The sequence below is a fragment of the Vespula vulgaris genome, chromosome 3, assembly GCF_905475345.1.
Source record: "Vespula vulgaris chromosome 3, iyVesVulg1.1, whole genome shotgun sequence".
Taxonomy (NCBI): domain Eukaryota; kingdom Metazoa; phylum Arthropoda; class Insecta; order Hymenoptera; family Vespidae; genus Vespula; species Vespula vulgaris.
The window spans coordinates 9000201-9018964 of NC_066588.1; the positions used below are offsets into that span (position 1 = coordinate 9000201).

At 32.4% G+C, this 18764-nt stretch overlaps 2 protein-coding genes across 9 annotated transcripts; one reads left to right on the forward strand and one right to left on the reverse strand.

The window, feature by feature from the left end:
- Positions 1-1373: 1373 nt before the first annotated feature.
- LOC127062817 (nicastrin) lies at positions 1374-5237 on the forward strand. The gene is made up of 8 exons (XM_050991623.1): positions 1374-1679; positions 1778-1876; positions 2011-2348; positions 2453-2840; positions 2917-3313; positions 3384-3820; positions 3905-4097; positions 4181-5237. The coding sequence occupies exons 1-8, from the start codon at positions 1625-1627 to the stop codon at positions 4197-4199; spliced, it is 1926 nt and encodes a 641-aa protein (XP_050847580.1). The 5' UTR covers positions 1374-1624; the 3' UTR covers positions 4200-5237.
- LOC127062819 (homeobox protein PKNOX2-like) lies at positions 4042-18757 on the reverse strand. Of its 8 annotated transcripts, none has more exons than XM_050991633.1 (7): positions 18225-18757; positions 11582-11985; positions 11230-11430; positions 10628-10919; positions 10284-10415; positions 9874-10070; positions 4042-9787 (listed from the first exon to the last, which is right to left on the reverse strand). In XM_050991633.1, the coding sequence occupies exons 2-7, from the start codon at positions 11888-11890 to the stop codon at positions 9467-9469; spliced, it is 1452 nt and encodes a 483-aa protein (XP_050847590.1). In that variant the 5' UTR covers positions 11891-11985; positions 18225-18757; the 3' UTR covers positions 4042-9466. The 8 variants fall into 8 exon arrangements, with proteins under 8 accessions (XP_050847590.1, XP_050847585.1, XP_050847586.1 ...); XM_050991628.1 differs by lacking the exon at positions 10284-10415 and adding an exon at positions 15129-15238 and having other exon boundaries at positions 18225-18752; XM_050991629.1 differs by lacking the exons at positions 10284-10415; positions 18225-18757 and adding exons at positions 15129-15238; positions 15599-15746.
- Positions 18758-18764: the final 7 nt, after the last annotated feature.

The following is an 18764-nucleotide window of genomic DNA, read 5'->3' on the forward strand; positions in this document are numbered from 1 at the left end:
CGTACAGCGAAAGTTAGTCCGAAAAAGTAAAATTTCCAAGCAATAATTAATTGAGAGTTCTTCGGAACGTATTATGACGTGAAAGAATTAACCTTGATTCGTATTATATATCAGATAAAATAAACAATATCCTGTTTTCTTGTCTAGTGTGTGTTTTAGCTTACAAAATAAACTATACAACTCTTTATTGAATTATTGATAAATAATAATTAGTATCACGATTTCTCCAATAGATGGCGACTTAATTAAACGTAGCGTCAAAACATATTTAGAGATATTTGAAAATCTCATTATACGTACTGTTACGTCCTACACTGACCCTAAACTTAAAGTAGAACTATGTAACCATAAATAAGCGATATCTCCTCCTTTGTAAAATTAAAATGGGAACCTACCCTAACCAATAAAAGAATTAGATATATAAACAAAGATTCCATCATTGTACAAAGAGAAACGTCTCTAACAATGGAAAGCGAAGGAACAATGGACGTCACAAAGATGTGAGACACGTGCGTTGAGTCCACAAAGCCTCATCTCTACCACGCAACATTCCAAATTCCCACAGCCGCCATAGAACATTTCTGCCGCCATTTAGGGGGAGAGCTACGACTAGCCAATGACAATACCGCGGGAAATCGCTCCTCGCTGATTGGTCAAAGCTCCTTATTTAACCGGCCGTACACGTCGTCTCGACGATTATTATTGTTTAGATTATTGTTCGGATTATTCGTTTAGATTATTGTTAGATTATTGCTCGACGATTATTATTATTGTTGTTCGGGTCATTTGCTACGAGTATTATTCAGATTATTATTGCTCAGATCACTTTGTTGTATTTTCGTTAAACTATTCTTACTTAGATCATTTTGCTGTATTTATTACTACGATTATTATTACTATTGTCTTGGATCGAATATTATTTTTATATCTATTGTTATTATTTTAAATAAATTGAGCATTATTAAAACAGTCTAAGTTAATAATCTCGGTTATGTCTACGCAAGCGATTCGCTCTTCCAATTCTTATAGACACAAATCTCAATTTTAATTTTATTTACAAATCGTTTAAATACGATCGAGGAATTCGTTTTCTGCGGGATTATCGATAAATTCTTTGTACGATTTTACCGCCAATTAATTCTACTTTCTTCTGGAACCGAGCCAATCGAATGGAGGATAAGAGAATTAGCCTATCCGGCAATAAATATATTCAATCCACCAATAGAAGAAGTGAATTCTAGCGTCGAGTATCCGTCAACCAATCCTCATCCTTGAAATAAAGATAAATCGTAGTATTCTCATTTGTCAAAGATGAAGATAGCTGTCATTTGATTGGCTTGTCGTCAGGCATTCCGTTGATTGCCAGTCCCATGCCATAGAAATGCATACAGCAGTTGAGGCCATTAATCTGAGTCTAACAAAAACTCCTCGAAGGAAATTTATTTTTTCGAGACTCGTACTTCGTAAGATGTGACAGTACATATTTCAATTTTAGTAAAGTTTAAAGTTCGTCAAATCAATGCTTTCTTTCTACTATCTGTGTTGAGTAATCTATTCTTCATAATCTCTATTTTTACTGTCTCACAATTTTTTACTTTGACGTTTGACGTGATCAGTGATAATAATGGCAAGATCTGTAACATGGAAATATCTTCTTATATTAGTAATGATACATTTTGGTACGCAATTTTTTTTTACATATAGCATGTATTTTTCGTACATTGTATTAAAGTCATTTTTGTAACAGATAATTTTTTAATAAAATTCCTAATTGCAGTTACTGCCGAAAGAATAAAGGATATGATTTATACAGAACTGGATGCACTTGCATCTTGTTTCCGAAGACACAATGGAACACATCAGTTTGGTTGCACTTGTAAGTGTCCAATTAGATTAAATCTTTATATATTTTATTTCATCTATTTATTATCATAAATATCTTCACAACTAAAATTATTGAAAAAGATTCTCTCTAAGATGTTTAATATTAATTACTTTTGCCCGTTGTAGCAAGTAGATCTGGTAGTGTTGGAGCAATACATTTAGTAGAACATGAAAATGATATCAGATGGTTAGAGACAAATGCAACTGCAGGTCCATATATTGCAGTTTTAACATTTTTTACGTTTACAAAAGATAATCTTATACGTTTGAAAAATTCTAATAACATTAATGGTATTCTATTAATAAGAAATGTTAGTGAAAAGTATCCAGATTTTTATTCACCTGAGGATACATGTCCGAATAGATATTCAAGTTATAAAAAATGTAATGAAACAAATCCATGGAATCCTTATGGATCATCCATTTTAATGGAAGACTGGCCATTTCCTATGTTCTATATGGAGGTTATAAATTTATGTATATATATATATATATAAATGGATTATAATTATAATTGTACTATTACATATATTATATATATGATAATAGTAATTTTTTATGATTGCAGAATAAAACACTTGTAAAAGCTGTAAAGTCTTGTTTTTGGACTTACAATGCTTATGATCTTGAAAATCAAAGTAAACGATCTTTGTGTGCATTGGAAATGACATCTTTTATGTTTTCGGCAGTTAACTCTGAATCATGTATAAAACGTAGTAACTTTTATTTGAATATTAATCCAACAATGTTCTGTGATACACTTGGAGATAGAAATATACATTGGCCGTTAGCACCACTAAAAAAGGATTCCAATTCTGTAATTATGGTAACAGCTAGACTAGATGCATTTTCTTTGTTTGATGGATTTTCTCCTGGAGCTCAAAATATAGTAACAGGCCTGGTTACATTAATAACTACTGCAACTTATTTGAATTATTTAAATCCAACTGTAAATAGTAAGTTATTTCTTCCATAATCTTGATGTGTAATTATCTAACAAAGAAATATAACTTACACGATTAATTGTTTCAGACACAAATGTTGTTTTTAGTCTTCTTAATGGAGAAGTTTTCGACTATATAGGTTCTAGTCGATTAGTATATGATCTGAAAACGGGTAATTTCGATGCACTCGGTGGAATTAATTTAAAATTCGATGAGATTGTAAAAGTAATTGAACTTGGTCAACTAAGTGAAGGAAATTTATATATGCATATTAACAATAATGATAATGATCAAATAATAAGGCAGTTAACTAAAGATTTACCAGCCAAAGTATTAAATGATAGTGTCCCACCTACATCTGTACAAAGCTTTTTGAAAACAAATCCAAATCTTACTACAGTCGTTATAGCTAATCATCCCAAACAGTTCATTAATAAATATTATAACAGCGTTTTAGACATTGCCGATTCTTTTAAGTCCAATAGGTATTATAAATTATACTAAAATATAGAAGTATATAATTGTAATAATAATTCCTTTTTTTTTTTATTTTAGATACATGAACAATCTTGTACTAAATTTAACAAAAGTAGCCGTTACTTTGGCAGAGGTTCTATACTATAATGTTACAGGTCATGATGCAAGTCGAACTGAAAATTTAACTTGGGTTGAAGATCTTATTTCAGAGATGTTATCCTGTTATTTAGAAAGTGCAAATTGCAACTTATTTTATGCATCAAACTCTCCAGGAATAAGATTACCAAATATAATTTTACCATTATATGTCGGTATAGACAGGTTGCCTAATACTATTACAATTTTAACTGCTCGACTTTTTTCTTTCTTAACTGGTGAAAACATATTAGATATAAATGAATCTGAATGTTATGCTCGTAATCTTGAATGGATTAATGGATATGATTTAACTGGAGTATGTTTAAATTCGACTGTAAATTATAGTATAGCTGCAAGCCCAGCATTCATCATCAACAGTAAGTACTTTTATTACTATTAATTTATTGAAGTAAATATAATGATCATATAATGATAATTATACATTACCCTATTTAATACAGATTATGATATGAAGTCAGGCATCTACCCAACATGGACAGAATCAATATGGCAAACGATAAACCTAAGAATGTTTCTGAAAGCTTCAGCGGCAACAGAACGTCTTAGCATGATTCTTGGAAGTATAGTAACCAGTGTATCTTTTCTCTTAGTGTGGTTTATTAATGTCAAGGCTGATATATTATTTAATTCCAGGTGAAAATATATATCTTAACTTAAAAGAAGAAAAAAGGCAAATATAGTTTCTAAGATAATAATTACAAAGTTTCATTTTACAGGCAAACCGCAGATTGCTAGGAATACGCTGTGGACCAGATATCAATGATCAGGTTGGATCATCGAAGAGATGATGTTCCCGTAACAAGTTTTTAAACATACATGTGCATTAATGTGCCCTCGGGCAATCTTTTTATCAGTGTCAAAATTTAAGTCTCACCTCACTAGAAAGAAACTATTTATCTGGGAATATTGTAATAAGTCTAATGTACAATACAGTGTTTACAGTAAGAATGTATGTATGATTTAGCGTGAAATGTTTTAAGAAATATTTCACTTCTTTAAGCTATAATATTAAATTCAGATTTTCAGAAAAATTCACAAAGTCAAGTTGAAAAATTTAATTCATAATAAACTTTTAATCGAAGCGTTCATACTTGAAAAAAGATATTTTTATGAAAATTATTCAACATCGTTTGCCAACAAATTATAATAAGTGTCGCTCTTACTTTTATTGTTAGTCAATGAACTACTTTGACGAAAGACACTGTCGTGATATATATCGTTATATTTATAATGATAAAGCATTTTTGTCATATCCTGCTTACAGATTTTTGTTAATAACTTAAAAACTAAAAATTAATCTATTTACTTAATTGCACTCAATAACCAACGTATTTCTATAATTGAATGAATAATGAAGATTTCTAATAAGATATATTTATTTCTTTTTTATTTAATATATTTAATATTGTATTACCGTGTATAATACTATATATTTTTTATAGTAAATTCATCAATTACTTTCCTTTATACATTTCATCTGTATATTGTAAATGAAATTTTGCATTCTTCATATAGCGAGTGCATAGTTGACGAAAGCCTGTACAATACCTTTCATGTAGTACAATTTAAATACTTATAAAACTCCAAATTAAATAGAATAATGTATTCTTTAGATAGAAGAAAAAAATTATAGAGACAGTCATTTTTATATAGCATTGTATAAGAACGTGTATACCACATTTTTGAAACATCCAAACTGATTATACTAAACGAAAAATTAAGTATTTCGATGTATAACATTAAAACTGAATAAAAATGAACACTCACATAATATCACTTTAAAAAAACTAATTGATACCTATATGGCATAAGTCTTCTTATTGATTGTATTTTTTAATTATAATCCAAGAAATGGAATAACATGTACATAGAATGTATAGGGTGAAGAAGTAGACAGACAATTATAAGAACAAAATTTATGCAGGATTAATATCATTTCAAGTATATATCGTATGCTCATTTACTTGGCATAAACTGTGAAAGCCAAATGTAAAACACAAAACTTGAGCATAAATTTTCTTAATTGCTACAATATATCGTTTTTAGTTACTACACTAAAATATGTAGCAGGATCTTATATTTGTTTTACAAAATGCTGTATATTATTAGTAACAATATGACCAGTGACTTATCAGTATGATAAAGATGGAAAATTTGTATTGCAAGCGTGATGGCATTTATTATCAATAAACAACTTATTTAACAGGGCCTTGATGTACATGAGAGAGAAATATTCGTTTTATTTAATTATGCTTTTTAATACGCATTTTAAGTATGTAATACGTGTAGTTTACGTCTTAAAAATTTGGCGGAAGTTAGGAATGGACCAATTATTTTCAATTTTTCCTTACGCTTTAATTCCAGCCAAATAAAGATAATTAAATGTTCTATCAATGGGAATTATTTCTTGAAACTGCAAGAAAGAATTTTTTTCATTTGTAAAATTTTAATAAAAGATACAATTGTAGTAACGCGTGCTTAAGAACTTGCTTTTTTTATGTGAATACATTCACCAATTCAAAGTAAAATAACAAATTAATATAATCTCGTAATTCAAAGCAACAAAAAGAGTAACAAAATTTCTTAACATTAACAAATAAAATGACATTAAAAACCACAACTAAACTTCATATTCATTTCAAAATAAAGAACGTTTCAGATTACAATAACGTGTTTCTGGTCCATTCCTACCTTACTTAATGTAATTCACACGTAGGACTCGCACATTACATGATAATCAACGTGCAGAGACGTGATGAGGCCTACTTGTTCAGTTCATATGCACATGTGGAAATTTTCTTTTCTACGCACATGTATATAGAGGACGAAAGTATTTAGATATAATAAAAACATGCCAAGTGCATACAAAATTACTTTATTCATGTGCATATGGACTATTTTTTTAATGTTTTTTTTGTCCTTTTTTTTGTTTTTTGTTTTTTTTTCTCATTTAACGCGCACGTTTACGACACACGTTCAACCTCCTCAAAATCAGTAAGTTTTTCCCCACTTGTTTTTTGTAAGTATTTCGTAGCTTTTAGTATACAAGTATGAAGTAGGAGGCTGGGCACCGCCCACCGAGTTATCACAGTCGTCTGGTGCCGCAGCACATACGTATACGTGGTTCAGCCTTACAACCTACCTCTTAATCTAACATTATCTGAATTCTAATCATTTAAAAACAGTATAGTTCCGTACCAGGTAGTTTATGTTACATATTAAAGCAATGATTCTTTTAGTCTCTCATGCCGCCAGGAGCATGTATTATTGCTGTCATTTAGAAACAGCGGCCTAACTAGGTAGCATTTGTGCCCTTAAAAATTTGCAAAGAATTTTGATGAAGCTACAAGGGAACAGATGTTTTGAAAATTTAAGCGTACATCATTTATCAAATAGTACATGTATTTCTAGTTAAACCACCGTTCGTTCATTCGTACATCACCTTTACACATTTCCTTTTTTGTATTATATTATATTAATTTCTTTTACTACCACATATATGGAGCTATACTGTCAGCTGTCTTCAACTGATAATAGCGTTTTACTGGACTTTAATTGTACAATAATGTCAGCACATCTGTTTTTGCATATCTCAGTTTACAATAATACATTGGACAAAATTTTCAATTGAAGTTAGTCAAAATCTTACATTTAATCTCTTCAAGTACACGTTTGTAAATACACTGAAGGATAATTTATAAATTACTAATGGAAGCACTCTGTAAATCTACTATGTACATTAAAGCATAAGGAAGTACTCAAGACTTTAGGTTTATGTAACTTTACTGTGTACAAGTGATAGTTCAATATTATTGTTTTAAGAACTTTGTTTTTTTCTTAGACTCAACTGACTAGTGTGATCGTGTATAAGCTGTGAGATATCTGTGCAAACTCATAAAAGAAGAAACTGAAATATGTACTATACATTGAACTATTCAAATATAATCCTAAAGAAAAATTCTAAATTTCATTGCAATATTCTTTTTACGAGAGAATTTCATTATGTTACATATGTCTGCTCTGGTTTTCTTTCATTTTTATTCTTTCTTTTCCTTCTTTTCTTTCTTTCTTTCTTTCTTTCATTCTTTCTTTTTTTTTTTTTTTTAAATTATCCAGGAAGAAAATGTATCCGTAAATGTACAAAGTGATGGACGGAACATCAGAAGAGATTACATGGAATAAGTATAATGTTTCTTGTACATTATGAAAGAAACACTTTCAAAATTTGTAACAAAAATTATTTTTAATATTTCTAATCGACGCAACTCATTATAATAGAAATTCTATTATTTTTATTATTTTCCATATAGAATATTTATCGAATCAACCAAATTTCCAACACTCTGTATTCAGTAAATATAAATATTTGTTGTAAAACGTAATGATCATGTGTAGACAGCAAAAGTACAAATACTTATATTCTACAAATGGCATGTGGGTGTCGTCGTTCGCTAGACTTTATCAATTTAAAAGGAAAGTTCCATTTTTCTTTTAGATAGTAATAATTTTTCTTCAGTTTTGTATCTTAGTAACAGTTCCATATTCATATGTACAGTAATACCGTCTTATAAATTACGGTACTTGCACAGAGACGACACTTAGAGTTTAAAAATATAATCATCATATATTTAAAGTATTATTATATTATCATTGTGTTACTAATAGTCGTATTATTATTAGTACTATTACTATCCTCGTCATTTTCGTTATTGTTATTATAATTATTATTGTTAACTTGGAGGGACAGCACTTTGCTATGTCACGACACTGCAGAGCTGAATAAAGATTGTGGAAGTTACCACGCTCCTTGATGGCACAGAAAACAATGATTATAAGTCTACAGTTTTATATATATATACATATATATAAAACTTTTATTAATTATATCTGCACAATTGAAACAACTGAGTCTGCGGCGAATACAAGACTAGTGGATGTCGTGTACAGGAAGAAATTCAACATTTAATTTAACAAAGTCGACTCGTTTAGTTAAATTTACTAATTTTCTTTACAAAGTTAAGTCATATTAAAATACAGGTGAAAGAAATTAAATATTGGTTACTCGTTCAGACACTGCCCTTCTTTTATTATTCTCTCATTATCACACGTAGATTAGAAAAACATGATAAAATTTAAGTTATTGTAACTTTACAAAGAATATACCTTTTTAGAAAGCAATTTCTTTTGTATAAAAATATAAAAACGCTAGTATATTATGGCATGTTCCGCATCTCCGAAGATATTCTTAGTGAAATTAGATGATTGTAATAGAAATTACAGTAAATAACAAAATCGTATGATATATACAGATTTTAATATCATTATTATATGTAGCATTTTATCTATTGTCTGCATTTCTTTATTTCTTTTTTTTTTTGTGTAAATTAAACAGTGCGGATAATACTTTCAAGTAACATTTCTATTGCTTGCAGACTAAAAAAAGTTTTTACGATAAATTGTAAAAAAATATTGAATCGTGGAAGTACTAATTATATTTTCTGCAGATACGATGGTGTCATAACTCTCGGAACGACTCTAGCAATAAACATTGGTAATCCATAAAAGTGCTAGGAATAATTTAATCCTTATTACTAATTTACCAAACTGAAGATGTATCACCAGTAAATAAATTTTATATCTTTTCTCGTAAACGCAATCGTATCTCTAATTAAGTTACACATCGAAGACCTTGATTTCTTTCCAGTACTTATGGAACATCGATTTTCGTATTTCTGTTTGAAATATTATCTTTTGGGTAATGAGTGGAGATTAATTAATCATTTAGAGACAAGAATTTTGTTTTAATATAAAGGAAGCCAGACCAGAAACATCGCTAGATAAGAGAGCGTGATAACCTCTACTCATGTACCCTTGGTTGCCGCGAGAATGATTACGTATTTAACAGTTAAAGCGAAATCTATCCTCGAATACCTTAATACTGTAATAAGCAACTGGATTTGAAGGTACCTTAAAGAGGTTGACGTTTCAGTGATCGACAGAGGTCAGTGAAGATCATCTTCATCGCTATCGTTACCGTCTTTTGATCTATCGGCACCTCCTTCACCATCGCTAGAACCCGAGTCACTTCCCGATTCTTCGGACTGCCAGCCAGCTTGTTGCTGTTGAATTTGTTGTTGCTGAACCGCATGCTTGGACACCTTATGACGTTTTCCTACACGAGATACCGCTTCAGCACCAGCACCGTCGAGCATAGGTTGTAAGATTCGTCTGCGCGCATTTATAAACCAGTTATTAACTTGAAGCAATGTTAGATTTGTCTGACTCGCGATTTGTCGTTTCTCATCTTCCGTAGGGTAAGGATGCTGCAAGAAAAGTTTCTTGTTATAATATTTTCTTATCGTTATTGTATCATTTGTTATATCACGTGATTGTAGAACTATTAACTTACAACTATATGAGCAAAGAGCCATGTTCGCATGATACTAGTCGCTTGTTTAGGTAGAACGCCACGCTTCTGTCTGCCCTTTTTGACATTTCCATGATTACTACCGTGAATACTACCATGATTTGAGGTAACAGTACCAGTGCCACATTCTTCTTCATCTTCGCTTGGAGCTGGAGAAGGGGATCCTGCAACAGTAATATCTAAAAACGATTGATTGTTGCGGCGTATAGAAAACGAGTTAAGGTTCTTATAATAATAAGTATATTAACAATAATGTGCCCAATTTTATCGATTATCAGCATGAAAAAATCCTCTACGTTTCATTAAAAGATATCGACGACTTATCGTTCTTTAACTTAAATTTTTTTAATAAGTGCGTATCAAAAAACTCAAGATATGTAATAATGTCTAACCAAAATACTTTTCATCATTAGCATCTCCAACATCCACATATTCGGTTTCCCGTTCTTGTAGTGCTAGAAGACCCCAGTATCCAACTTCTTCTAAATATATTCTGTCAGCAGTATTTACATAGTCGATATCATCTATAAATGTGAATTTATAACTTGTTTTTCTCAACAATTTAGGACTTCTTTGAAAACTAATTACTATACATTACGATCCTTATTACATAAACTATAAATAAAAAGAAGACCTCGATGAATAATTTAATTCGGGCTAAAGTCATGAAGATGAAATACAATTTTATGTTATTTGTGATATATTAAAAAACATCAAAATGAATTCCTTCACTAACCTTGACCAAGATACATATCGTTAACAGGAGTGCAAGGATGAGCGCCAATCTGAGAAAGTGGTGTACTTCCATGTACCGTAGAGGGTGATACTGGCTCATCATGATCCTGGCTGTTAGATCTGACAGAACATTGATTGGTAGATGTCGATCGAACCGAGGAAGGTCTATCGTTTCCAACATCCTCTTGTACGGCTACTTGATTTGCACCAACGTTTTCCAATAGCAGATCCCCTCTGCTTACTCTGAATCCGTTAGTTCCCGACTCAACATCATTGCCTGTAGATGACAGCACCTGGCAAATATATGTCGCAACTAGCCGTCAGAGAGCAGGGCGGGGTTCTATTATATTTTAAGGAATATACGAGTATTATTTAATATTTAATAGTAAATAAAAGATAAAACATATGCATTTAGGTAAAAGCTAGTCCTTACACCAAATATAAATATTATATTCTACTATGTTTCGAGAGAAAAATTATTTTTTCTAAATTTACGAAAAGTAGAACATATTTCGTTAATACTCGTACACCCCTGATCGTAAGGATATCTACTAAGGTAAGGGAACAGGCCAGGGTGCCCTGAGCATAGTGAAAACATCTAACCTGCAATGGACTGCTGCCATTGCTGCCACTGGACGGACCCATGTCGTGTCCATGATGACTGTAATCGCTGCGTAACAAATTCTCGCTCTGCATCTTGCCTTTCAGGCACGTTATGTATCTGTTGCAGAAGTCTTTGCACAACTCCTGTACTTTTTCCAATTCCAGGAGATGAATTCGCAGCACTTGTATCGCCTTGATCATCTACAATCGCGTATATGTGAAAACAAAAGAAATTCGTTAAACAGTCGTTCTTTTATTTCAATAGCGAATATATCGAGATATGTAAAAAGCAAGTCATTAAATGTCTTTTGTTATTTTTTGTTTCTCTTTTTTTTTTCCTTAATAAACTTACCAAACCATCAATTTCTGGGTCATTGATTAGGAAAGGTTTTCGATCTCTTTCTTGATGCTGAACAAAAGCTTGTATATCCATGTTGAAGCTCTCGGACGTCGAGTTGTCCGAACTCTGAGTCGCTTGTTCGCATCTTTCAAAGAGTAACGCGAGAAGCGGGAATAGGGGATGCTTATATACGGCCCTCTTATCTGCTTCGAATTGGGCCTGGTCCTGATGGGTCGTATAATCGGCAACCCCGCTCGCAGGGTCCTGATCATAACCAGGAGTCACCATCGCTAGCGCCACGGCGGTGCTACCCTCTTGCATTCTATCATTCCTCCCTAATACTCTCCATCCTTGTTTTGATCCACTCGAGTATAATTTGTAGCGAGTTTATCTCGCTTCAGAGGCAATCTCACATGCTGGAAAAGAGAAAAAATAATATTTAAAAACATGAATCGTTATGTTTCCTTTACTTCCTCATATATATATATTAAGCGATAATATGTAAATAATAATAATAGTAATAATAAAATTATAATAATTATTATTTTACTAAACAAAACTAATAACGTTAATATAACAAATACTATATTAAGAAAATTTGAGAAAATATGTCAATAAAATAGAATATTCATGTTGTATGTATTAAACTTCTTAATACACATTTAATCAGTCTAAGTAAGGGGAGAAAGGAAAATTGAAGGAGGATCGTTAATTTGAGTGCGACATAAACTCGCACGATCCTTCGTGCAAAAGTGGAAGAAGCGGCTGGTGGTAGAGAAGGTGGTTGGAGGTGAAGAAGGTAGGTGGAGAAGAAGTGGTAGAATAGTAGATAGAAAGAGAAGTGTACGTGTATATGCGTGAGAAAGAGAGAGAGAGAGAAAGAGAGCTAGGGGGAGGGACAGAAGGAGAGCGAGAGAGAGAGAGAGAGAGAGGTCGTCGTGGTACGAAGAACCGAACGATGCGGCACTGCATTTAAATGTCATCATTAGACGGCTTCAGCGCCATCAGTACCACTGCCACCGACACCCAGGGCTCCGAAGGCTTTCATTCCGAACGTCCCTTTTGAATTTTCCTGAAATTCCCTCAACCCCCATTGTAGACAACGTTTCGGCATGAATAAATAAAGTACTGCGGCATCGATAACGCTGGACCTCCAGTTCCAAAGGCGAGAGCCAAAAAGACGCTCACAAAAATATCTCAATCCTTTCAACTTCGTAGATTGGATATTGGAATTCTGATTGAGTTGGAAAATATCCTTTTCAACGAACGATGCTCTTTTTTTCAATCTATTATTATCTATTATTTATAAATCTTACGCATATTTTAATAATACGTGTTAAAGTATTATATATAACATTACTATGTATAATAATATATTTTTCACGCGTATACGTGCACGCGTGCTCATAGAGAGAAAGAGAGAAAGAGAGAGCATATGTATAATTATTATCGTATCATTATATCGCAATTTATATAATATATAATCCGCGTTTTGCGTGTTATAATGTAACGCGTTTATCGTCGTTAAATAATCCGTTATCAGCTGACGAAAAGTTCAAGGAGATCCGCTAAACATTATCGTATCGTTAATAAATTCTATGTAATTTCGATTAAAAGAAAGAAAAAGATACATACATAGGAGAGAGGAATTGACATCGTCTTCGCGAAAATACTTTTTTTTCAAGCTCTTTGCACGTGATAAGAAAAAGAAGAAGGTGAGGGAGAAACATCTACCGAAGTGCCAATCTAATTCGCTTGGCGCGGGAACTTTCATTTACATTTCAAAGCGCGCACCAGTCGTAGGACAATTAAAAAATAATTTCTTGAGGTACTAAAAAACGAGAGAAAAAGGATGAGAAAGGAAAAAGAAAAAGAATATGAAGGAAAAAAAAGAAAAGCAAAGAAGAAGAAGAAGAAGAAGAAGAAGAAAAAGAAGAACGGAAGGAAAGGTGTGAGATGTGGCGTAGTGTCGTCAAAAAAGAAAAAAAAAGAAAAAGAAAAAGAATCAAAAGAAAAGAAAAGGAAAAAGAAAAAGTCGGAAGAAAAAAGATTCGCGTCTGTGATTGGGAATAGAAGAAGGGACACGCGGTGGTGAGGTGTCGAAAGCGCAGAATGGCGGGGAGAAGGAGTAGGAGGACGGGGAACGCGCCATTACTTGCAAGTGGTGCTTCTTCCTCTCCCCTACCTCCAACCCTTTCCTATATCTCTCACGAGACCACACGATTCTTTCCGTTAAAGCACCAATATTTATCGTCCCCGCTGTCGCCACGCTGTGGTTTTCATTTAAAAATATTATCGCTGACGGTGAAAACGTAAGGGCACGGATTGTTTCCACGTGACTTTTATGAAATTTATATCGTCGTCCGCCATTTTCTATTCTCTCTCTCGCTCTCTCTTTTCTCTTTTGTCATTCTTCGAAATGCTGCAAACCATTTCTTTCTTTCCGTTTTTCATTTTTTTTCTCTTTCTTTCCTCAACAGATGACAACAATCGAACTTCTTTTGTTCGTTCTTTTAAAACTCTGTTGTATTATATTGCAATTCGAATTTTTCGAATGCTTCGTGAGGTATTTTAACGCAGCTGTTACGAACTATCAAGAAATGAGGCAAAAGCTCGCGGTATCCTGTGTTCTTCTAACGAGCAAACGAGATTAAAAAAAAAAAAAAAAGAACGAAAGAAAGAAAAAAAAGACAATAAAAAAGAAGTATCGTTTACGGACGTTTGGTACATCAAAATGTTCTTTACTTTTATTTTATTTTTTCTATTAACTTTCGAACAACCCTTTTAACTTTACTTTTAATAAAGAATAAATATTACATAGAAACGTGAGTAGTGATTTATAAATAGAAGTCATTTTATAAAATGTTTTACTTTTTGACTGAAGAGACAAGAAAAAAAAGAAAACACTGGTAGTCACACAAGTGGCTCGCCAGACCGCTTGGCGTCTTCTTCTTTTTCTTATTTTGTCACGTTTCTCTTGAGTAAGTACATCATACCCGTAGACGTTCAAATAAATCGAAACAAACAAAGTTTTGGATAACGTCAATTTGCATAGTTTAATATCTTTTATTCGTTTTGCTTATACAAATAAAATAACAAAAATCATTTGAATAAAAGAAATTAATAAAAAGCAATTACATAATAAAATTCTATTGACAATTATTATTGCCGCAATATTTATGGTAATGAAAAAACAGACGAAGTTAACCACTTTAATCACGTAAGAAAATGCAAGGTGGTATAACTTCTTTTTATCTACGTTTAAATCCTCTTGATTTAAGATTATGATATCCCTTTAATATTAATCGTGTTTCTTTATGACCAGAAATTCTTTGATCTCCCGTTTTTCTTTTTTTTTCAACATAAACAAAAAACACAGAAAAAGAAGCGCGAAATTCAAAAACGTTTAAGACAAAGTAAACGATTCAAACTTTTATATCTTGCATTATGACGCGTAGAAGTATTGGCGTATAAAATATTATTTATAATATTATACATTCGCTTATTTACATGTAAATCATAATATTTCGAGTTACATCAGAAGAAAAAAAGAACTCACTATTCTCGCTTTCCCCTTCCACTCTACTTCACGTGCACCGAAGCAAGCGAGAGATGGATAGCGCTTTAGTCAAGGACGACGTGAAATCTTATAGAGTCCAATCATAATTCCTGTTATTAGAATCAAAATCACTGAATAAATTGACTTTTCATTAAAACATACACACATAAATACAATAACAAACTTTTTTTAAAAATATCATATGTACGTATATCATTAGTACTTAATACCTATTATATATGTTGAAGAAATGAATGGTGCAACTTATGATTTCAATACGACATAATAAAAATAAAAATAAAAATAAAAATAAAAATAGAAATAAAAAAGGAAAGAAAATAACAATTGAAGAAAAAGAAAAAAAAAGAAAAAAAAAAGAAATAAAAAATGGAGTGCAAAGTTTCAACAAAATGGCTGTTAATGTGTGTTATATTTGATTGTAAAATACGAATTAATTTATCTTTACATACATCGATAAAAATACTTTTAAGCGAGCACGTGCTTTCAATCTACCCCAATTCCTTCTCCCTCTTCTCTCTCTCTCTCTTTTTTTTTTTAAATGCACGGTGACTGACTATATTGCCGACGGAAACGCAATGCGGGAAAAACACACCGTCGTGGCGCGTTTCACCAACTAGTTGTTTACTATCGTTTGTATACTAACACAACGCACATACACGCACACACAAAGAAACGCACGAGAGTAAGTGTTAAACACGCCCCACGTTCGACTAACGAGCACTATCTGTCTCTCTCTTTCACCCTTATGTTTTACCTAATACCCCTCTCTTCCCCCACCCCTATCTCTGTCAATCCCCACTCTTCCTTGACATACGACGCGCGACGACGTCTGTCAGTCCGGATATTTTCGATAAACGGCAAATTCAAAGCATGGGAGATTCACCATGAAATTGTCACTTTTTTACTAATCCACAATCTCTCGTCGCTGATCATTTCCTTTTTTTTTCTTTCTTTCGATTCTGTTCTTTTTTCCTTTCGTCTCCTTCTGCATGAGCGAATGATAATTTTCATGAGAAAAGAGGGCGTAACAAAAACTATGGGGCTATCGCTACCACTGCTGCCGCCACTGTCTGCGAATGATCAGGACCGTACAAGCTGGTAGAACCGATCGGGTTCGAAAAAAAGGAAACAAATAAAAAGAAATAAAAAGAAAATTAAAATCTTTGAAATTATTATCGATTAACGATTATAAGTAACATTCATGATTCAATCGATTTACTAAATTCTTTCAAATGATTGTTTCGTATTTAAAATGTATTTATATTTGCTTGATTATTAGATTCTTTTCTGTTAGAAATTATATCGATTTGCTATTCGATAAAATGGTTAAATGTAATCTAATTTCAGTTATGATTACGTTATTTGCGTTATTGAAGATATATAAAAAAGTAGATATAAACAGATGCATATACACATACATATCTATTAATGGATTATTAATATAATTATATATATATATATATATATATATATATAGACTATTAATACAATTATGTGTATTAATGGAATATTAATATAATTATTTCGAATCGGGATAATTCATTTTCTATGTTCTATCTCTTTCTTCTTTCGATGCTTATGGCGTTCCTTTCGCCACGAAGAGACAGATAATCGCAACAACGGTTCATTACACTGATTGTCTGCACAATACCGCTCGTCACGATACGAGCTCACTATGTGCGCATGTTATCATCGATATTAACGCCCGTCTCTTAATATCTCGTTATATATGTATGCATATATGTATATACACATATACATATCCATATATATGCGTGCAAACATATAATATATGAATGTACGATTCAAACCATTCTCTCTCGTCAAAATGTAGCAATTAATATAAACGTAATCGAAGGTAACCCGCGATATAAAATATACGTATTTTAAATTGTTCCGATTGTATCACACCCGACACGAATATGTTTCCATACTTTGATCTCTGATCTTTTATAAATCGACCGAGTTATACATATGTATGTAGAGAGCGAGCGAGAGAGAGAAAGAGAGAGAGAATATCGACTGAATAAACAATTCAATAAATATTATTAATATCATACGAAAAAACATATCGATTAATTCGAATATTCTTTCAAATATTTCTCTCTCTCTCTCTCTCTCTTCTCTTTCTTTTTTTATTTTTCAACACTATTTCTACAGATATTTTTCCTCATATTCGTCATTATATTTTGTAAAACTATTGATTAGAGAAAAAAAAAAACAATTAGATTACGAGTTAATACAATACATGTATATATACAAATTATTCGATAACAAGTAGTTTGTTTATATATATATATATATTTCATAAATTTCGTCCGAGAGATCGACGTAACTTAGGAAAGATAGAAAAACAACAAAGTTGAAGAATGCAATCGTGTATGTAATCAAGAAACGATTAGACCGACTCAGCTGCGTCACATTCCTATCCTGACATCGAAAACCGCGTGGCGGTGTTAACTATTTTCGAATAGAATACCATCGTATTAAATAATTTTTTTTTTTCTTCGACCGGTTGATAAACGAAATCATAAAGATATAAAAAAAATGTGGTTATGAAATTATAATATCATTGTGAAATGTGATGAGGGTAAATGCGATGATATCGATCGCATCAATTCGCGGATTCTGTCAAGCGGAGGCCGCTACGACTCCGAGAAATGGGCGTTCACTTGCCACGGCAATGCGCACACAAAAATGAGAGTCTCTCGATGTGTGTTAAGCAGCGCGCGTGCTGCGGCACCAGGGAAGAGAAATAAAGCGAACCTAACCTCTAAAGGCGCGCACTAACGAGCGCCTGTGACGAAGAAGCAAATGCCTCGAAGTGAATAGTCAACAAAAATTGTTTTAGAATGATTATCAGTAATTTTATGATATGTTACTTACGTTAGTTTCTTTTCACGTAAACGAATCCATCGAGATTTACGTTAATTTAGAATTTTTCGTCTCGGTCACTCTATATTTTTTGGACAAATTCTCTTTCTTTCTTTCTTTCTTTCTTTCTCTCTCTCTCTCTCTCTCTCTCTCTCTCTCTCTCTCTCTCTTTTTCTTTCTTTCTTTCCCTACCTTGCTTACCGTGATCACAGGCTCCCAAAGCTGGTTCTTTGGACAGGTCACGCTGCACTTTCCGTTTTATCCTCTTCTTCCTCTCCCTCTATCTCACTCTTCGTGTTCGTAGCTCTATTACTGAATCTTCCTTTTTCTTTCTTTCTTTCTCTCTCTCTCTCTCTCTCTCTTTCTATATGTTTATTTTTCCTTCAAAAATGTACTCGTCGATTCGATTCCCCAAGTTTCTTCGACGAACGACCACTTCTTTTTTTCTCTTTTTTTCTCCCTCTCTATCCCTATCTTTCTCACTTTGATTTTTGTTCCTCCTCTTTTTTATATATATATGTGTGTATATATATATATATTTTTTTTCTTTTCTATCTTTTTTCTGTCCACGTGTTAAAACGGCGACACAGTAGCGTCCAGATTTGATACTACACCGGCTCAAAGATCTACTCTCGTGACGATACGAGCGCGGTCTGTTTACCAGCGTTCACCTCGATGATAAATTAAAGTAATCGGACATTTTTCAACGCGACCGTCGTGCACCCCACCGTTCTACTCCAC